Source organism: Maylandia zebra, linkage group LG22 (genome assembly GCF_041146795.1).
Source record: "Maylandia zebra isolate NMK-2024a linkage group LG22, Mzebra_GT3a, whole genome shotgun sequence".
Classification (NCBI taxonomy): domain Eukaryota; kingdom Metazoa; phylum Chordata; class Actinopteri; order Cichliformes; family Cichlidae; genus Maylandia; species Maylandia zebra.
The window spans coordinates 18,048,691-18,069,564 of NC_135187.1; the positions used below are offsets into that span (position 1 = coordinate 18,048,691).

Here is a 20,874-nt window from a genome sequence, read left to right on the forward strand (position 1 = left end):
GAGCCTGTCCCGGCTGTTATAGGGCAAGAGGCAGGGTACACCTTAGACGTGGTAAAAAGTGATTTTGCCACATGTGTTTTTGTTTTATGTGACATTAAAAGAAATAAAATTTGGCATATTTTATTAAGGACCGAAAGCCCCCACCCCGGTTAATATTTCTATTTGTTGTAATAAAGTTTGTAATTAATAAATGTAGTTATTTCAAACCCAAATCCGTTTGGAAAAAGTCAGCTTTGTTTGCTTTTCTCTGTTAATTATTCTTTATCTGTATGTACACTGATTAAAGTTTGGGTAAAAACATTGTACAACCTTTATAGAATGGGTGGAGCCAGAACTTCGACCTTAATTTGATTATCACGAGTTTAAGTGGGCGTGTTTCCTAAATCAGCAGTAGTCGTTAATCAGCTGACGGGTGAACAGGTTGTGTGAAGGTAAATTTGAGAATCTGCCGAGCTGGTCTGTGGCGTACTGGAGACAGTGGTTTATTTTACAGAAACACAGAGGTACGATACCAGCCTGAATACTTTCGTTTTTTTAAAATTATTATTGTTATTTAAATAATGTCAATATGAAGAGGTTACACACATATTACAGACTGAAAGTCATTTTGATCAGTAAGACTGGAACAGAGCTTAAAAATTTTTAAAAAGTTCCATCAATTGATGGCAGGAAGAGAAGTCAAAAAACTTGTTTAAATTAACAAATTTATAAACAGAACTCTGTCATTCAGGCACAGAGAAACTAATGAGTTATAATCAAGCAGGCTATTCATGTTTAAAGTTGCATAAGACAGTTTTTAGTTTTTATTCTTTCAGCTGTAGTTTGGAGGGTATTTAATGGCCTGAGAGCACATACAGAATGGGGATTAGGCATTAAGGGGTTTGTAAATATAGATGGAGATTGAAAATAGTTTAGTAAAGTGTTTTACACATGTATACAATTATTTATGTATTTATTTTTGTGCGAACACACTTTGAATTGTCTTACGGTGTATTCCTAATAGTATCTAAGCACATGTGGTCTTAGTGTGGTGCTGGTGTTGTTGGGGCTGAGTTGTGTTGGAATCTGTCTGTGGAGGGTGATGGCCAGAAGTGTTTGTCTTGTTGTCTGGTGGAAAAATAAATGTCTTTCACTTTCAAAATGCCTCCTACCTGGGCCCGTCCACACCCAGCTCACACCCAGGAACCACCAAAGCTCAAGCTGCCATCAACTACAACCTGTGGGAACGCCAGCGTCACCGTCTCACTGCTCCAAAATCAACGTCTTCAAGCTCGGCTGAAGTTTGTAGCTGCTCACATAGACAAGCCAAATCCTTATAATTTCAATTAAATTCTGTTTTATTTATACAGTAGAAAATCACAACAACAATCACCTTAAGGCGCTTTATATTGTAAGGTAGACCTTACTATAATACATTCAGACAAAAACCTAACAATCATATGACCACCTATCAGCAAGCACTTTGGCAACTCCCTTTTAACAGGAAGAAACATCCAGCAGAAGCAGGCTCAGGGAGGGGCAGCCATTTGCCGTGACCGGTTGGGGTGAGGGGAGGAAGACAGGACAAAAGACATGCTGTGGAAGAGAGACAGAGATTAATAACAAGTACGATTCAAAGCAGGCAGGTCTATTAACATATAGCGAGTGAGAAAGGTGACTAAAGAAGAAATACTCATTGCATCATGGGAATGTTGCAGCATAACTAAGGGATGATTAATAGTCACCTGATCCAACCCTAACTATGTGCTTTAGCAATCTGGAGGAAGGTTTTATAGTCAAATGAGTCAAAGACTGAGCTTGTTGGACACAATGACAAGAGGCGTATTTGGAGGAGTACAGGTGAGGCTTTCATCTGCTGTCAAGCATAATGGTCGTAGCACCATGCTCTGCTGTGTTTTGTTGCCAGTGCATAAAGTGGATGGCATAATAAAGGAGGACTACCTCCAAATACTTCAACTTCACCTCAAATCAACAGCTAGAGGCTTGAAACTTTGACACAGCTGGGTGTTCCAACAGGACAATGACCCCAAACGCATCAAAACTGGTTTTGAATGCATAAAGCAGTCTAACATGGAGCATCTGGACTGGCCTCCCCAAAGCCCCGACCTTAAACCTATTAAAAACTTTTGGTCTATACTTAAAAGCTGAATCTGAGCCACAAAACCAACCAATTTAAATTAACTTTGTTTCCAAGAAGTGTGGTCAAATATCCAGCCAGATTTATGTCAGAAGCTGATCTCTACCAAAAGAGTCTGGCCGAGACTCGCCATCACCAGTGTGTGAATGTGTGTGTGAATGGGTTGTGGAGAAGGGAAATTATTTTCCTCAATTTTGAATCTTAACAGGGTGAATGACTGAATGTAGTGTAAAGCGCTTTGGGGTCCTTAGGGACTAAGTAAAGCGCTATACAAATACATGCCACTTACCATTTAATCAAATATTATATGGGTTATATGTCATCATTGAAGACGCTGATTTCTGTAATAAACGTTTTCAATTTAAAATATGTTATTAAAAGAATATTTTCTAAGTCAGGATAAAAAGGAATATCATTCTTTGACTTTAAATAGAACAGATGATTGCAAAATAGGATGTGGATTATTTACTTTTTGGTTGAGAGTCAGTCCACTCGTGACATGGTGAACGGCCTGCAGACCAGGAAAATCAACCTGCTCTTACTGACATTAGAGGAAATAATATTTGACCATTTTTATTAAGGACAGAAGGGTTTTGTCACTTTTGTAGTAAGAACAGGACCCAACGCAGGACTTTTCCAAAAAGTGACAGTGAATTTATTTACAGTGAAGAAAGGTAAACAACAACGTGACAATCCCCACACCGTGGCTCCCATGGCGATTTCTCTAAAATCCCACATTCGTGCGTGTCCTTGGCGTGAATCGTGAAACTCCAAATCCCAAACTGTACAGTGGCCCCGCTCCTGTGAAACACTCCATTAACAAATCCTGGCAAGACAAGACACACACAAAGTCTTCACTATGAGGCCGGGGATGTACTGCTGAGTAAACTCAACGATCCAGGGTTGCCTGAAGCTCAGCCCCACAGTTAAGAGGGAGACTGCACGTAATGATAATCAGCTGATAAGCAGACACATGGGCGGGGCGACCAGCGAGGGCAGCCAGCTCAAGATAAACCCAAGAAATACTGACAAGCCCAAAAAACACATGAACCCTGGGTCTGGCCATGACAGGTTTTCGTCCCAGCTTTGGTTAATATTTATTATATGTTTTAATGCATATATGTAGTTATTTTAAAGCCCAATCTTTTTGGAAAAATTCAGCTCTCATAACTTTGATTTAATTACACACTTTTGAAATCTGTGGTGGTGTTGTATCAAACCTTTTATTTCTTAGTTTTTGCTTTTTTGCTTGCTTGCATTTATATAGTGTGGTACTTACTGAACCTCTGTTGTTGCTTTGTTTGCTTTTCTCTGTTCACTGGCCTTTCTCTGTTTGGGGAAGGAATTATGCAACGCAGAATGGGTTGGGATAGATACAATGGGAGGAGCTAAAACATGTCAACATACTTTGAACCTTAATTGTTTGCAACCATGGACACAAAAAGTCAAATAAACATACTGAGAAACTGCCTGGGTGCATTTCCAGCAAAGCCATGTTTGTAAAGTTATAGTAAATTATTAGAAAGCATAACCTTCCTGGGACTTTTCCTTCAGAGATCCTTGAGCTAACTTGTTGAAGCAGACATGGAGAGCGACTCTGAAACACACAGTGGTGAAGATACTACTCCAGATGACTGGTAAGTCTGCTGTCTGTTCTCCTATGTATGGTGAAGGTTACCTATGACTCTTTGTATTTTAGCTGACTGACTGTGAAAAACTTCCAGGATGGATTTGGCTGTAGACAGTCCTGCTGCCAGTCCTGCTGCTACACAGAAACCCTCAGAAGAAGAGGATTTTAAACTGTCCCTGATCACCTGGAATGTGGACGGGTTTGATTTGGAAAAACGTCCAGAGCGTTCCAGAGGCCTGGTTAAATATTTAAACTTGTAAGTACCTGTTACACTTTTCACACTTTTAGGCATCGTTTGGAGAAAATGTTGTTGGAGATGCAACATTTTCCTAAAGGCTGTACATATGTGACATTTAATATTATTAAAGTAAATCTCTGTAAATACAGACACAACCCTGATGTGGTGTTCCTGCAGGAGCTCGTTCCCCCTTATGTCCAGTTCTTGAAGGAACAGCTCGTCAACTACCTGATGATTGAAGGTACAGTATGTCAGATAGATACAGGTAGGAAAGGCACAGGTATGAATGATCAAATGGTGATTAATGGCTGAATGCAGCTGAGCTGCTTTGCTTTGACTTCATGTAACACATGAAGAGAGCTGTTAAGGACTTTAGTCAATATTAGTAACATCTGCGTTCTTCCTTCACTGTTTTTGAACAAACTCTAAGGGCTTAAGTACACATGAGGTAATCAAGGAGATAGGACACACCAGGGAACAAGGGTGAACAAAATCTGACTAACGAGACAGACTGAACAGCATACACAAGACAAAAAATCCAGGAAGTAACACAAACACTGAGACACAGACTAAGGCGCATGATCTAAAAACTGAGACTGGGAATAAAAAGACATGGAAACACAAAACAGACTGGAGAGGCAAAAGGACAAAACACACAGAGAAAAACATGCGAACAGGACTACAGACATATTAACTAGACAAGACAGAGAACATATGCAGACACAGAGACACAACAGGGAAGGCAGGGATCACTAAGGGAACTAAGATCAACCAGGGAACAGAACTAGAAACATGGATAACAAAACTCAGAAGAGCTAGGAACTAATACTCAAGGAATAAACAAATCATTGACTAAAGATTTGATTTGAAGGGGAACCAAAGCTTAAAAGTCTCCATCTTTCTCTTCCTTTTGTGTTGATCAGGTGGTCGGAATGGTTGCTTCACAGGGATGTTGCTGAAAAAGTCACGAGTCAAACTTGTGGAGAGCGAGATGGTAGCTTATCCCACCACTAAGATGAGGAGGAACCTGCTGGTCGCTCAGGTGTGTGCAAAATCATCTCTGATATTTTTTTCGTCTCCATAAGTGATGCTCAGGAACATTTTCGTTTCCAAAACTCAGGTGATCGTCAACGGTCAGAAGCTGTGCCTGATGACATCCCACTTTGAGAGCTGTAAGGAAAATACTGCAGAGCGTCTGAAACAGCTGCATGTGGTGAAGCGGAGGTTGAAACATGCACCTGATGATGTCACCATTGTGTTTGGGGGAGACACAAACCTGAGGGATGCGGAGGTCAGACGCTGCTCCTTCCACTCACATACAGCCAGTAAACTTGTAACAAGAAATCACAGTAACTCTTTTCTCTGGACCCGTCTCAGGTGACCAAGGTGGGCCTGCCTGCAACTGTCTGTGATGTGTGGGAGCGACTGGGCAAACAGGAGCACTGCCGCTACACGTGGGACACCTCTGCCAACAACAACAAAACGTTTCCCTTTGTCGCTCGCTGCCGCTTTGACAGAATCTACCTCCGCCCGGCCATCAAACGTGGAATCCCACGTCTGGCCCCTGATCACATGGCCTTGGTGGGGCTGGAGAAGCTGGACTGTGGACGCTACACTAGTGATCACTGGGGAATCTACTGCACCTTCTCAGCTGAATAGAACTACACAAAACAACCAAAACCATGACAGTTAAGCATTTTATTTTAGATCAGCCTCTCTTTAAATGACTGTAACACTATGCAGGAAGATGTTCTTATTGCCTGTAAATGATTCACCTTAATTTAATCAGTTTTATCCTCTAATGTGTGTCTGCTTAAGTGTTTTATGTGGTTAAAATGACAAATTAAAATATGAAAAGTACTAATGAATTATAATGTCTTTGTTTTGATGTACACTTACATTGATGGATGAAAAGTCCAAACAGAAGTCTGACAGCTCTTCAGCTTTTAACCTTGTTACATGATCTTCCTCAGTGGATGGAGTTGGGACTGAAAAACACCACACACAGCATGAGAAACCCTACTGTGATGTTACTCTGTGTGTAATACACGCATCAGGCCACCAGAGAGCAGTACACAGTTGAATAGCAACTGTGTCAACAGTGACTTACAGGACTGAAAGCATTGTTATGGGAAGCCGTAATGGTGAGTCCAGTTTTAACCACTACACACATATGATGGGGGTAGGGGGACTCTCTCTCTTGTTCACCACACTCCAGGATACGACGACAAGGAGAAACCTCAACCTGCATGCAAGGAGGGCAAGGGTCACTGGGAGAAGCCACAAGGAAACTCTTGAGAAGTCAACTAAGTAAAGAGCCAGGGTTTCACTAACCAAGTAGTTCAACATTCCAGCAATGAGAGAATGTCCATCCATGCCTTAAGTAGGAGCCGTGATTGCTCATCTTCCACAAGTGGGAAACCAGTTTTTCAACCTTGCTCTGGTTCACTCCCACATTCCTGCACACTGCCTTCCACTAAGTCTGCACAAACAACTCTCAATTAATGTGAATATCTAACTTTTCTACTTGTTTTATACTTGAGCAATGCAATTAACCATTAAAGGGATCTAAAACTGGTTACAGTCCCCATACCCCATACCATATATATCACATATTAGCTGTAAATAAAAAGTAATTTACAGCAGATTAAAAGTGAACAGTCACCTTTTGGTCTACACCTCTGTTTCAGGTTAACTCATTATATTTGTTAAAATATTCCACTCTGCGAGTTCCAGATGTTGCATCTGCAGATTCGTCATTTTCACTGAATGGTCGTCTCTGTTGGCCAGTGTGCTGTTTAGTCAGGCTGTTTGCTCCTGACTAAACTGTGACTATCACCAGTTTAAATGGGCGTGTTTCCTAAATCAGCTGACGGAGCGAACGTATGGAAGTAAATCTTTCATCTGTAAATCTTACAGTAAAATCTGTTGAGCTGATAGTGGAGAAACTATCCACTCGTGCTTTATTTTATAAAGCTGTCATTCAGGCAGCTGAATTCAGGCACAGAGAATCTAATGAAATAATAATCAAGCAGTCTATTCATGTTTAGATTTGCATAACACAGTTTTAGTTTTTTATTCTTTCAGCTGTAGTACGGATACTATTTAATGGCCTGAGAGCAAGCAAACAATTAATGCAACAACATGATTCAAATGTAGGCTTAGTCTACCTGCAATTAAATTGGTTGGTTTTGTGGCTCATATTCAGCTTTTAAGTATAGACCAAAAGTTTTTAATAGGGTTGATGTCGGGGCTTTGGGGAGGCCAGTCCAGATGCTCCATGTTAGACTGCTTTATGCATTCAAAACCAGTTTTGATGCGTTTGGGGTCATTGTCCTGTTGGAACGCCCAGCTGTGTCAAAGTTTCAAGCCTCTAGCTGTTGATTTGAGGTGAAGTTGAAGTATTTGGAGGTAGTCCTCCTTTATTATGCCATCCACTTTATGCACTGGCAACAAAACACAGCAGAGCACGATGCTACCACCACCATGCTTGACAGTGCACAGACACTTCTGCGTTCAGTAGTACTTTATTTCCAACTGTGCTTTTCCCCCTGCTGTTTCTGGCATCTGCCCTGGATGCTGCCACTCCGTCATTCCCATTGTATGTATGTGTGTGTGTGTGTCCCGCTCCTTCTCACTGCAAAACATGAGAATGGGTTCTCTCATCAACACAGTTCTGCACACCTGCTCCTTCCCGCCTTCACGCCGCCCCGTGAGCTCACTGTGTCAGCCCTCCTCTGCAGCAGAGGAAATCAGCCACGACCATCTGCGTCCCCGGCCTGTCCCCAGCCAGATACCAGCAGGTTATCCCAGCATTGGGATCCTTCATGCGGTGAAGCCACTGTAGCGGGGCGTGGTCTGAACAGAGAGTGACTGGGTGCCCCAGGAGGTAGTAACGAAGGGAGTCGACCGCCCACCGGATTGCCAGGCACGTCTTCTCCACAGTGCTGTAGCGGGTCTCCCGCACCCTGAGCTTGCAGCTGACGAGGAGGATGGGACAGTCGGCTCCCCCTACCTGCTGGAACAAAACGGCCCCCAGCCCTCTGTTCGAGGCGTCTGTCCGCGAAATAAACGGGAGGGAGAAGTTAAGTATGAACAACAGTGGGGATCCGTCTTTACCTGCACAAACAATGCCTGGCACTGCTCCATCCACTGGACCAGATCTGGGGCACCTTTTCGGGTGAGATTTGTTGAGGGACTAGTCAGGTCCGTCCAACTGCATACTTCTTCGGGTTGGCCGTGAGCCCCGACTGCCTCAGGGACTTCAGGAGCGCTGCAACCCGCTGCACATGCTCCGCCCAGGCATCGCTGTAGATGATCACGTCATCTAAATAGGTGGCGGCATACGCAGCTTGCGGCCCTAGCACCCGGTCCATAAGGCGGCCATTTTTTCCTTAGACCCCGCAGACAAGGGAATCTGCCAGTAGCCCTTGGTCAAATCCAGCGACATGAAAAAACGAGCAGTGCCTAACCGGTCCAGGAGTGACCCGAGGCATCAAACCATGACACCTCATTCACCTTGCAGTAGTCCACACAGAACCGTATAGACTCATCTTTCTTCACCACAAGAACTACGGGGCTACACCAAGCACTGTGCAACTCTTCTATTACTCCCAGCCTCAGCATATCGTTCAATTCCCGCTGAACAATTTGTCGCTTATGCTCCGGGAATGCACCGTCATGCCAGGCTGCATCTCAATATCTTCCGGCACTGGCACGTCTGGCTGCCGCTGCTCACCGATTTATTCTCATTTTTATTTGTTCTAAAGTTATTGACAACAACTTGAACCAAGTTGTAATCCTGTTGTTCTCCCTGTCTCTGCCCCACCCTTTCACTCATTTGAATATATACAGCTCCTTGGATCTACTCCCACCATTATATGTACTGTGTACCGGCCACCTAAGCCAAATAAGGATTTTTTTTAATGACTTTGCTGCTCTTCTTACTCATTTCTCGGTACTTTCCCCAAATTTGACAATTTTTGGTGACTTCAATATCCACATGGACAATGATAAAATCCCTCTTTCCAGAGATTTTATTTCTTGTCTGGAAAGTTTGGAGCTTCTACAATACATAAAATTTTCTACTCATTCTAAAGGTCATATCTTGGATTTGGTCTGCTGTTCTGGCGTTACCCCCACTCACTGTAAAGCCCATTTGTTTCCCCAATCTGATCATAAGTTTATTTCTTTTACTGTAAATACAAAAGCCTACAAAACCTGTACACCCCGTGACATCACATTTAGGAAAATTAGTAATATTAACCCTGCAGATCTTTCATCTGCCATTTATGACTTTCCATTTATTCACAGCTCCTCATCCCCAGATGAACTTGTTTCTCACTATAATGTCGACCTCCATAACCTTCTTAACATATTTGCTCCACTTAAACACCGAACTGTCTCATTTTCCTGTTCAGCACCACGGTTTACTCTTAACCTGCGCCATCTCAAAGCTAAAGGACGCCAACTGGAACGTCTGTTTAAGAAAACTGGATTTACCATACACAAAGAAATTACAAAACCTCCAGACTCATTCCCCTCTCATATGGACTCTGCTGACTTTTGTAACTCTCTTCTATCTTTTTTCACTCATAAAATCACTGATATTCACCAACAACTTAACTTTGTAGGAGCTTCTAACTGTGAAGTAGACTTTCTGTTTTCCTCGCTGTCTTCCTCTCAGTCATTTTCAAGTTTTATTCCATAGCTGTTGTATCAAATCTTATTAAAAAATCTAAATCATCCACTTGTCAGCTCGACCCTCTTCCCTCTGTGTTAGTTAAAGCTTGTCTTCCCTAATTGGCTCCTCTCATAACTAGTATTATCCACTCTTGCCTTAACACTGGAATTTATCCTCCATCCCTAAAAACTGCTTCCGTCATTCCAATTCTCAAAAAGGCTGGTGCAGATCCCAATAATTTTGATCTCCGCCCTATATCAAACCTCCCCTTTATTTTGAAAATCCTTAAGAAAGTTGTTGCCTCCCAGCTTCACTCATACCTCAATGACCATAATCTCTACAAACAATTTCAGTCTGGTTTCCGCCCCAATCATAGTACAGAAACTGCTTTGTTAAGGATTACTAATGATCTTCTGTTGGCAGCTGATTCTGGTCTTTTAACCATTCTCATCCTTCTCGATCTTAGTGCGGCATTTCACACAATTTCTCATATCCTCCTGAGCAGATTAGCATCCATTGGCATTAGTCACACTCCCCTTGCCTGGTTCACCTCATATCTCTCAGACCGCACTCAGTTTATCCAACTTAAATCACACTCTTCACGTCTCTATCCTGTTTCTGCTGGTGTCCCCCAGGGTTCAGTATTAGGGCCTCTTTTATTCATTATCTACATGCTCCCTCTTGGCCAAATATTCCGAAAATATTATATTAATTTTCATTGTTATGCTGATGACACCCAGCTTTACATTTCCTCCAAACCCAATTCATCCCTTCCACCTACCTTCCTCTCTAACTATCTTATGGAGATCAGATCTTGGTTCTTCTCCAATTTTCTCAAACTTAACAGTTTTACTCATTGGCACAGCCTCTACCTTAACCAAATCTCACAGTTTCTCCATTAATATTGAAAATTCCCCCACCCTTCCTTCCCTGCAGGTAAAGAGTTTGGGTGTCATACTTGACAGTACTCTCCCATCTCAGTCTCACATTAATTACATAACCCGGTCTGCATACTTTTACTTACGCAACATTAACCGACTTCGTCCCTTCCTTACTCCCCATGCTGCTGCCATCCTTGTCCATAGTCTTATTACTTCCCAGATCGATTATTGCAACTCCCTCCTATTTGGTCTTTCCAATAAGTCCCTCCATAAACTTCAACTTCTTCAGAATTCTGCAGCTCGGGTCATAACTCGTACTCCCTTAAGAGACCATATTACCCCAATTCTTCAACAGCTTCACTGGTTGCCCACAGAAGCCACGATAAACTTCAAAATCTTAATTCTCATGTTTATCTCTGTGATCTGATTTCATATCACCACTGTTTCCTGCTCTCTCAGATCTTCATCTGCCACTCATCTTGTTGTTCCTTCTGCTCGCCTTATCACTATGGGGCACAGAGTTCCTTCAGCCTTAAGAAATATAGATTCCCTTCCCTTATTTCAGTCACAACAAACTCAAACTCAGAAACTACTTGTTTAAACTGGCTTACTCACTTTAATACAGATTTTACTTGCTGTCAAATCGTGTGTTTGATTTTTTAAATTATTATTATTTGTTGTTTGTGGTTATATTTTGCTGTTTTTTTTAAATATTTTAATGGATTAGAATCTATTTTAATCTACTGCTTTATTGATATCTTTTTCTCTTTGTAAGGTGGCCTTGGGTTTTAGAAAGGCGCCTTCAAATAAAATGTATTATTATTAATATTATTATTAATATGGTGCTCTATGAGAGACATAAGGCGGCAGGGGGGAGAATACATCAGCAAAGCGCCGTTGCAATGCAGCAACATCCGCTCTCTGGGTCTGTGTGAGATGGTCATTACAATGGAGGGAGGTGGGAATGGTGGAATTTGGCACCTCCGGCCCCAACTCATCTCTCTCCTTAACCAGGCTCACCAGAGCAGCGGTTTCAGCCTCTCTCCAGGCTTTAACACTAGATTTACTAAACCTGCGCAAATTTGCGTGACTTCCCTCAACCCAACACCTACTAGAATTACTGGCTTTTTTATTTTCTGGTGCAAGTCCCGAGGTGTTATTCACCCCTGCTGAGATTTTCACAGGTCGTCAGCTCGTTTCTCCTCCAGCTTTTGTTGTGCAAACCACCCTTGAGGCCTGGCACATTTGCATTTGTTCACTCAGAGTTGCTCAGATCCAAGGCAGGCCAAACCTCTGTGTTACAATCTTCACAAATGTCTGCCGTATCTATACAAAATATCCCACACATTGACTGACCTGTAAATATGAAAGACACACATTCACACCTTCCTTGACTCTCAGCACAGATCTTCCATTGTTCCACTGTGACTGTGTATGTGTAGGAGCGGCATTGCATTACCACAGCACAGTGCTGTGCATAAAAGCAGACCGACCCAGGCGGGAGAATCATTTCTTGTTCGCATTTCTGAGAACGCACATCAGGGTGGCCTCCATATCACTGCCACGCAGGAAGAACCTCTCCGCGCAACAGGCTTTGGCCTTGCTTCAGGAAATGGACGAAGCAGATTCTGATGTAGGAAAGGTTTCATTTGTTTAGCAGGCCACTGATACCTCCTCAGAAGAATCTGAAAAGGAGACGGAACAAGAACCCAACATGCCTCCACGGAAGAGGCCCCATGATACTGGGAAGCCCAGCCAGAGCCAGACGGCAAAAGACGGCACCGTGTGGGTTGAAGAGGACATTGGAATGCCCAGTGCAGTAGCAAATCGGTCGTGCTTCACTGCACAAGCTGGACCCACAAAGTCTGCTAAGGTTTGTCACAGCCATATTACATATGATATTTATATAAACCCATTTAGAGTGAGGTCCATGTAAATTTACCATTCTCTATTTGTTTATCTTCTGACAACGTAAGATTACAAGTGTGCTCCAAAGCTTCCTTTGCCTGTTAGACGTGTGAATGCTGCAGACCATCAGGGAGTGTACGGTCCATCAAGCCCACAGAACAGAGCTGGACTGGAATTTGTCAGTTCATGAACTGATGGTATTCATTTCAATTCTGTTTGTAAGAGCAATCATGTGTCCTGTTGGTGCCATTGTGGATTGCTGGTCATAAAGATTTCTGGTGCCAGTAATCAAAGAGACAATGCCCCGAGATAGATTAATTTCAATTATGCAACACCTTCGATTTGATGACAAGGACACGCGGGCAGAACAGGTGAAAACAGATAAATTTGCGGCGATCTCCGACATCTGGACACGCTTCAACAAGAACTGTGCTAAGAGTTTCACTCCAGGAGAACACATGACCATAGATGAACAGCTGTTCCCTACCAAGGTTCGTTGTCCATTCACACAGTATATCGCAACCAAGCCAGACAAATTTGGGATCAAGTTCTCAATGGCCGTGGACTTGGACATCAAATATGTCTGCAGTGCGTCTCCTTACTTGGGAAAAGACCCCAGTCGTCAGAAGGGAGAGAGGCTGGCAGAGAACGTGGTCATGAAACTGATGGAGCCGTTTTTGGATGATGGGAGAAACGTCACAACAGACAATTTCTTTACTTCACTGTCACTGTCGCACAGACTGCTGCAGCGCAAAACGCCGTTATGGGGCACGGTGAATAAAGTCTGGCGTGAACTTCCTCAACTTGTGTGGATGTATTCCGTAAGAGCAGCAACACGCAGGTGGTCAGTAGCGGTTTTCTACAATATGCTGGACCTGGCGGCGGGGAATGCCTACATTTTGTACAAGGCATGTACAGGGTGGACAGGCAAAAGAAGATTGTTTCTGAGTCTTCTAGCTCAGGAACTTCATTGCCGATTCATGTACTGGACTATAACGGACTATAAACGACCAGCTTCTTCAATGATGAATGGCGATGCTTCACTGGCTGATGAGCTGAACACGTTTTATGCTCGCTTCGACGCCGCAGCAATTAAAACAACAAACGGCTGTGCGCGCTCAGAGTGCACCAGTGAAGAAAATGCATTCGTCATCACAGAGCATGCCGTGAGGAACACCTTCAGGAGGGTGAACACCAGGAAGGCAGCAGGACCAGATGCAATCCCTGGCCGGGTCCTTAGAGCCTGCGCTGATCAACTAGCACCGGTGTTCACGGAGATCTTCAACCTCTCCCTGGCCCAAGCTGTGGTTCCCACGTGCTTCAAACGGTCCATTATTGTCCCTGTTCCAAAGAAACAACAGCCCGCTTGCCACAATGACTACCGTCCAGTAGCACTGACTTCAATTGTGATGAAGTGTTTTGAAAGACTGATGAGAGATCACATCACTTCTTCACTTCCTCCCACCATCGACTCACTTCAGTTTGCTTACCGGACTAATCGTTCCACAGACGATGCCATATCTCACCTGCTCCACACATCCCTGAGTCACCTAGACACTGGCAGAGGGAATTATGTTAGGATGCTGTTCGTGGACTACAGTTCAGCATTCAACACAATAATTCCCTCTAAGCTTTTCACCAAGTTGACGGATCTAGGACTCAGCTCATCACTGTGTCAGTGGATCCTCAACTTCCTCACAGACAGACCCCAATCAGTGAGGGTAGGAAAACAAGTCTCCCCCTCCATCTCACTCAGCACTGGAGTGCCTCAGGGCTGTGTTTTAAGCCCCCTGCTGTACTCACTGTACACTTATGACTGTGTAGCCACATCAGACACCACCTCCATTGTCAAGTTTGCTGACGACACTGCTGTTGTGGGCCTGATCTCCGACAACATCGAGACGGCCTACCTGGAGGAGATTAGGAACCTGGAGACCTGGTGCCAGGAGAATAACCTCCTCCTAAACATCAGCAAGACTAAGGAGCTGATCGTGGACTTCACTACAAAGCAGGCGAGGAATTACAAACCCCTCATCATCAGTGGCACGCCAGTGGAGAGAGTGGACAGTTTCCGATACCTGGGTGTCCACATCACTCAGGACCTGTCATGGTCCTGTCACATCAACACCCTGGTTAAGAAAGCCCGTCAGCATCTCTTCTTCCTCAGAAGACTTAGAGACTTCCATCTGCCACTGAAGGTGCTCAAGAACTTCTACTCCAGCACCATCGAGAGCGTCCTGACGTCAAACATCTGCACCTGGTTTGGGAACAGCACCAAGCAGGACAGACGAGATCTGCAAAGGGTGGTGCGCTCGGCAGAACGCATCATTCATTCAGAGCTCCCTGACCTGCTGTCCATCTACACCAAGCGGTGCAAGTCCAAAGCTAGGAAGATTATGATGGACCTCTCCCATCCCAACAATGGACTCTTCTCACTGTTGAGGTCTGGGAAGCGCTTCCGCTCCCTTAAGGCCAAAACAGAGAGAATGAAGAGGAGCTTCTTCCCCCAGGCTATTCGGGGCCTGAACCAGGTGTAGGACTGGACTCTCACACACGTCACCACACGCACCACCACACATTTCCTATAATCCTATAATTCCTATAATTTATAATCCTTATCTTTATAATCTCTTCTGCTATTTGCACATTCTTTACTGTAAATTCCTAAGTTAATTTGTAAATTTTTGTAGTAAATTGTAAATATTGTAAAACTTTTCTTCTGTCATTTAATGGTCGGGCATTGTACAGCTACAAGCATTTCACCCCCATGTCATACTGTGTATGGTTGTGTGTGTGTGACAAATAAAATTTGAATTTGAATTTGAATTTGAAATTTGAATTTGAATGTAGCACAAGGAAATATTAGCTCAGATGCAGGCTGCTGAAGCTGCTGCAGCTGCTGTGCCAGGGAATGTAAAGACAACGCAGTGCCAGTGGAATTTGCGCAAATTTGCGCAGGGCTAGTAAATCTAGTAGTAGGGACTCGCACCAGGGGAAAAAAGGCTCAGTAATTCTAGTGTTAAGGTGTGAAACAGCTGTGTACTGCCTTTTGTTCCTGGAGAAGGTATTTAACTGAGAGCCATGCTAGGCTCAGGGAGACTCTGCTGACCGTCTGTCCCGCAGTCATGCAGGGACTTCATCAAGCTTGGTTGTCTGTTCTTTGTGTGTTTGATTAAAGAATGTTAGCTACCGCTCACCGCTCGTCAGGCTTTATTTAAATGGAAAACTTCCACAACAAAATGGCGTTGTCCATGTGTCCATGTGGTCGCTGAACAACGGTTTCGTGGAGGGGCTGATCACCCCTGAGGGAAAAGGTACCTTTGTCCTACCAGCTGTTGAAGCGAAGGAAATGGAAGAGTCACAGAACCGTGTGTTTCAGTCACCACCGAGACCATCAACTTTGAGGGGACTCCTGCAGATGGGTGAGTTGTAGCTAACTTTGTATACAGTCATGAGGAGTTTTTTGTCTGGCCAAGCCGTGAAGTGCTTGCTGCTCCGGAGTTTGAGTCTCCGGGAGGAAAATCCTGGGGTTCGAGTCCCCAGGCTTGTGTTCGGTTCCGGTGTTGTGCAAAGAAAAGCAATCGTCTGCCAGAAAGTAATTGCAAAAACACCGGTCCATCACAGGGAACGGTGGTTCGAGTCCACTGTTGATAACGTCTGCACAATACAGTGTGCGGAGTGACGGTATTTTAGCACTTTTCTGCCGAGAAGGGAAGAAGGCCATTGCAGGGGACGCTCTGAATGTAAATATGGGATCTAGATCCAGTAGCGGCGGATGTTTCACCCAGCGGCCAGAGATAAAACTCAATATTTGACTGTATGGTAAGAAATGTGAGTGCAAGTATGTTGTGAGATGAAAGAGAATGGTTGTGTGGGAAAAGTTGATGTGTGTGTAAAAACAGTGAAAAATGGGGTTAAAAATCTTGAAAATTGGGAACAAAAACAGGAAAAGAAAAAAAAGAGAGGAGTGTAGAAATGTGTGTAAAAGTTGCCTCCAACTAGCGGGAGAAGGTGGTACACCAGCTCCCCTAGGGTGGACACACACACATAAAATTAGCAGAATTGTCGATGAAAATAAGCAATAAAATAGGAAGAGGGTTTGGTGTTCTTCAACGTAGGGCAACTATAATCTCTCTGGGTTTTTAAGAAAGGGGAGTTCAGAACCAGAGAGGGGAGATGTGTTGTTTTAAGGAGGTTAAGGTGGTAAATCTGCAGCGCTCCTCCCCTGTCCGACCGGGCGACCTCATAGTCAATGTCCCCCACCTGCCATGTGACCACAGGGGCCCCTTGCCACTTGGCGAGCAGTTTAGAGCTGGAGGAAGGGAGTAATACAAGCACTTCGTCTCCCGGTGAAAATTGCCTGAGCCTAGCCGCTCTGTTGTACAGGGTTTGCTGACGTTGCTGGGCCTGGAGCAAATTCTCCCATGATAGCCTCCCAAACCTGTCCAACTTTGCTTTCAAGTCCAGCACGTATTGAATTTCATTCTTTGCGGGGCTCGACCCTTCCTCCCAGTTTTCCTTAATCAGGTCGAGTACCCCCCGCGGCTGCCTGCTGTACAGTACCTCAAAGGGAAAAAAACCCTGGGAAGCCTGGGGCACCTCCGGCACTGCACAAACAAAGAAAGAGGAGTGTCCACTGTGAGCGACCATCTTTGAACAGAGGCGGTGGTTTACGACACCAACTGTCTGCCATCTATAATCCAGTTTTGAGATCCCTTCCCAGACGCCTTAACGCCCACTCACATCCTGGGCCATCTGACCTCAGGAATTCGCATGATAAGGTGGGGCCAGGTTTCACAATGAACTCACCCGAAACTCTGGCTGATTGGGACCCACACCCAGTTTCACACCTTGGCTCAGGCGATTAGAGGATCATCAGGGGGTCCTTTTGTCCCTCTGTGGGGGGTTACTCCCACTAGGTTTATATCTGGGACTCTCCACCATTTGACCTTAGAACTGAAGAAGCTTCTCGGATGAGAGGTGAAACGTCTTCAAGTAACTTAAAGAAGTCCAGACGCTTTTCTTTGCAAGCTCCTTTGACATAAGAAAGGTTTCTCTCATTAACACAGTTCTGCACACCTGCTCCTTCCCGCCTCCACGCCGCCCCGCGAGCTCATTGCGTCACCCCTCCTCTGCCAAAGACCACGCCCCCGCCACATACCTTGATAGAATGGGTGGAGCAAGAACTTGTCAACATACTATGAACCATATTTGTTTGCAACCATGGACACAAGTACACAAATAAACATACTGAGAAACTGCCTGGGTGTATTTGCAGCCAAGCCCTTTTTCAGTTATAGTAAATGAATAGAAAGCAAAACCTTCTTGTCACTTTTCTTTCAGAGAGCCTTGAACTAGTTTGTTGAAGCTGACATGGAGAGCGACTCTGAAACACACAGTGGTGAAGATACTACTCCTGATGACTGGTAAGTCTGCTGTCTGTTCTCCTACATATGGTAAAGTTCACCTATGATTCTTTGTGTTTGAGCTGACTGACTGTGTGAAAAATTTGCAGGATGGAATTGGCTGATGACAGTCCTGATGGAAGTCCTGCTTACATTCCGGCCGACACTCCAGGTGCCAGTCCAGCCAACAGTCCTGCTGCCACACAGAAACCCTCAGAAAAAGAGGATTTTAAACTGTCCCTAATCACCTGGAACATGGACGGGATTAATGGGGAAAAACGTCCAGAGCGTGCCAGAGGCCTGGTTAAATATTTAAACTTGTAAGCACATGCTACACTTTTAGGCATCATTTACGGGAAATGTTGCTAAAGGCTGCATATATGTGAGAGTTAATATTATAAAAGATAATGTTTGTAAATGCAGATACAAACCTGATGTGGTGTTCCTGCAGGAGCTCATTCCCCCTTATGTCCAGTTCTTGAAGAAACGGTTTGCGAGCTACCTGATGATTGAAGGTACAGTATGTCAGATACAGGTAGGAAAAGTCCATGTATGAATGATCAAATGGTGATTAATGGCTGAATGCAGTTGAACTGCTTTGGCTTCACGTAGTGTCACACATGAGGAGAGCTGTTAGGGACTTTAGTTAATATTATTAACATCTGTGTTGTCAAAGGAGCTTGCAAAGAAAACATCTGTGTTCTTCCTTCACTGTTTTTTTAAACCTGACTGTTGTACCAACACTACAAGATTATTACACAGGCCATGGATACACTTTGGAGAAGCTCAGCTGTTTGAGCCTGTTTTGGTTTTCCTGGTTTTCTCTCACATCCAGCACATACTGTATGTAATTCAATTCAATTTCATTTATACGGCTCCGAATATCAACAACAGTCGCCTCAAGGCGCTTTATATTGTAAGGTAGTTTCTTGTTTTCTCTCACATCCAACATACTGTATGTATTGTTACTATGATTCTGCATTTTCAAAGAATAAATTTGAAATTGGAGAAGCTAGGTAAATCCTGGGTGTCAACGCTCAGGCTATAAACACTTGAATTTCGTGTCTTTTGTCTAGAAGTAGTAACTCTAGTAAGTCAGACGTCAGGCTGCTTGAAGGGGGAGGAGCCATAACAGCTTGTTTCAGACAGTTTTGAGTAATGAATCATTCAAAGCTGTCCTAGTAGAGATATAAAACAAACACATGGAGCTGGAGATGAGTGGAATAAATCCCACTATAAGCCCACTATCATAGCAGCAGTGTATTCACTGTGATATTGTGTGCTTTCAGTTATGTGCAATCTAGCCCATGATGACCTGACAAAGGATTTCCTTTGAAGGTCTTTGCCTTTAAAAGTCTCCAACTTCCTCCTGACTTGTGTTGACCAGGTGCTGAGGAAGGTTACTTCACAGGGATGTTGCTGAAAAAGTCACGAGTCACATTTGTGGAGAGTGAGATAGTACCTTATCGCACAACTCAGATGATGAGGAACCTGCTTGTTGCTCAGGTGTGTGCAAAATCATCTCTGATATTTTCTTTAGATGCATAAGCTCAGCTGAATGTGACGCTCAGGAACATTTTCCTTTGCAAAAATCAGGTGATCGTCGACGGCCAGAAGCTGTGCCTGATGACATCTCACTTTGAGAGCTTTAAGGCATGTTCTAAAGAGCGTATGAATCAGCTGCATGTGGTGAAGTGGAGGTTTAAACATGCACCTGATGATGTCACTGTTGTGTTTGGGGGAGACACAAACCTGAGGGATGCGGAGGTCAGACGCTGCTCCTTCCACTCACATACAGCCAGTAAACTTGTAACAAGTAATCACAGTAACTCTTTTCTCTGGACCCGTCTTAGGTACCCAAGGTGGGCCTGCCTGCAACTGTCTGTGATGTGTGGGAGCGACTGGGCAAGCAGGAGCACTGCCGCTACACGTGGGACACCACTACTAACACCAATCAGAATATTTCTACACCTGCTCGCTTCCGCTTTGATAGAATCTACCTCCGCCCGGCTATCAAACGTGGAGTCCCTCGTCTGGCCCCTGATCACATGGCCTTGGTGGGGCTGGAGAAGCTGGACTGTGGACGCTACACTAGTGATCACTGGGGAATCTACTGCACCTTCACAGCTGAATAGAACTACACAAAACAACCAAAAACATGACAGTTAAGCATTTTATTTTAGATCAGCTGCTCTTTAAATTACTGTAACACTATGCAGGAAGATGTTCTTATTGCCTGTAAATGATTTATCTTAATTTAATCAGTTCAGTTTAATTTATTCCTCTAATGTGTGTCTGCTTAAGTGTTTTATGTGGTTAAAATGACAAATTAAAATATGAAAACCACCAATAAATTATGTCTGCTTTGTTTTGATATACATTTGCATTGACCGATAACAAGATCCATTAGCAGAAGTCTGACAGCTCTTCAGCTTTTAACGTTGTTACATGATCTTCCTCAGTGGATGGAGTTTAGACTGAAAAACACCACACACAGCATGAGAAACCCTACTGTAATGTCACTCTGTATGTAACACAAGCATCAGGCCTCTAGAGGGCAGTACACAGTTGGATAGCAACTGTTCAAGCAGTGAGTTTTTTTATACACTTACCACTGAAGCTCTTGATTAGCAAGACTAGGAAAACGGCCCATGTTTTAGAGGAAGGTGAACTGCTCACATCAGGAAACATCAGACAATCTGCAGTTAACTTAATCTTCCAGATCATTTTCAGGAAGAGCAGACAGATATAAAAATGGGTTGACCTGATCTGTTCATGTGGGGAGTTGTCATGAAATGCAGGACGATAGGACAGACAGACTTGACAAAGCAATAAAACAAAACAAAACAAAACATATATTGCCTTTATTGTTGCTAATGCAAATCCAGAATATAAAATACCAATGTCCACAAACACAAAGAAGAAATCAGGAGGGAAGACTCTAGGGTTTAAACACAGCCAAACTGAGGTTACATACACAGACAGAAGGCAA

The 20,874-nt window shown here is 43.8% G+C and overlaps 2 protein-coding genes and 1 long non-coding RNA gene across 6 annotated transcripts; 2 read left to right on the plus strand and 1 right to left on the minus strand.

The window, feature by feature from the left end:
* The first annotated feature begins 380 nt into the window (after positions 1-380).
* LOC106676723 (tyrosyl-DNA phosphodiesterase 2) lies at positions 381-5,873 on the plus strand. Of its 3 annotated transcripts, none has more exons than XM_076879116.1 (7): positions 381-503; positions 3,692-3,774; positions 3,862-4,023; positions 4,155-4,246; positions 4,929-5,047; positions 5,126-5,296; positions 5,383-5,873. In XM_076879116.1, the coding sequence occupies exons 2-7, from the start codon at positions 3,722-3,724 to the stop codon at positions 5,662-5,664; spliced, it is 879 nt and encodes a 292-aa protein (XP_076735231.1). In that variant the 5' UTR covers positions 381-503; positions 3,692-3,721; the 3' UTR covers positions 5,665-5,873. The 3 variants fall into 3 exon arrangements, with proteins under 3 accessions (XP_076735231.1, XP_024654029.2, XP_076735232.1); XM_024798261.2 differs by lacking the exon at positions 381-503 and adding an exon at positions 2,320-3,226 and having other exon boundaries at positions 3,883-4,023; XM_076879117.1 differs by lacking the exon at positions 381-503 and having other exon boundaries at positions 3,237-3,774; positions 3,883-4,023.
* On the minus strand, positions 2,770-6,551 carry LOC143414528 (uncharacterized). The gene is made up of 3 exons (XR_013095153.1): positions 6,340-6,551; positions 6,116-6,250; positions 2,770-5,993 (listed from the first exon to the last, which is right to left on the minus strand). It is a non-coding gene; the product is annotated as an uncharacterized LOC143414528 (long non-coding RNA).
* On the plus strand, positions 5,988-20,229 carry LOC101470005 (tyrosyl-DNA phosphodiesterase 2-like). Of its 2 annotated transcripts, none has more exons than XM_004548142.5 (7): positions 5,988-6,149; positions 17,821-17,903; positions 17,993-18,202; positions 18,306-18,397; positions 19,270-19,388; positions 19,479-19,649; positions 19,736-20,229. In XM_004548142.5, the coding sequence occupies exons 2-7, from the start codon at positions 17,851-17,853 to the stop codon at positions 20,015-20,017; spliced, it is 927 nt and encodes a 308-aa protein (XP_004548199.2). In that variant the 5' UTR covers positions 5,988-6,149; positions 17,821-17,850; the 3' UTR covers positions 20,018-20,229. The 2 variants fall into 2 exon arrangements, with proteins under 2 accessions (XP_004548199.2, XP_076735230.1); XM_076879115.1 differs by lacking the exon at positions 5,988-6,149 and adding an exon at positions 15,745-15,899.
* The last annotated feature ends 645 nt before the right edge of the window (positions 20,230-20,874 follow it).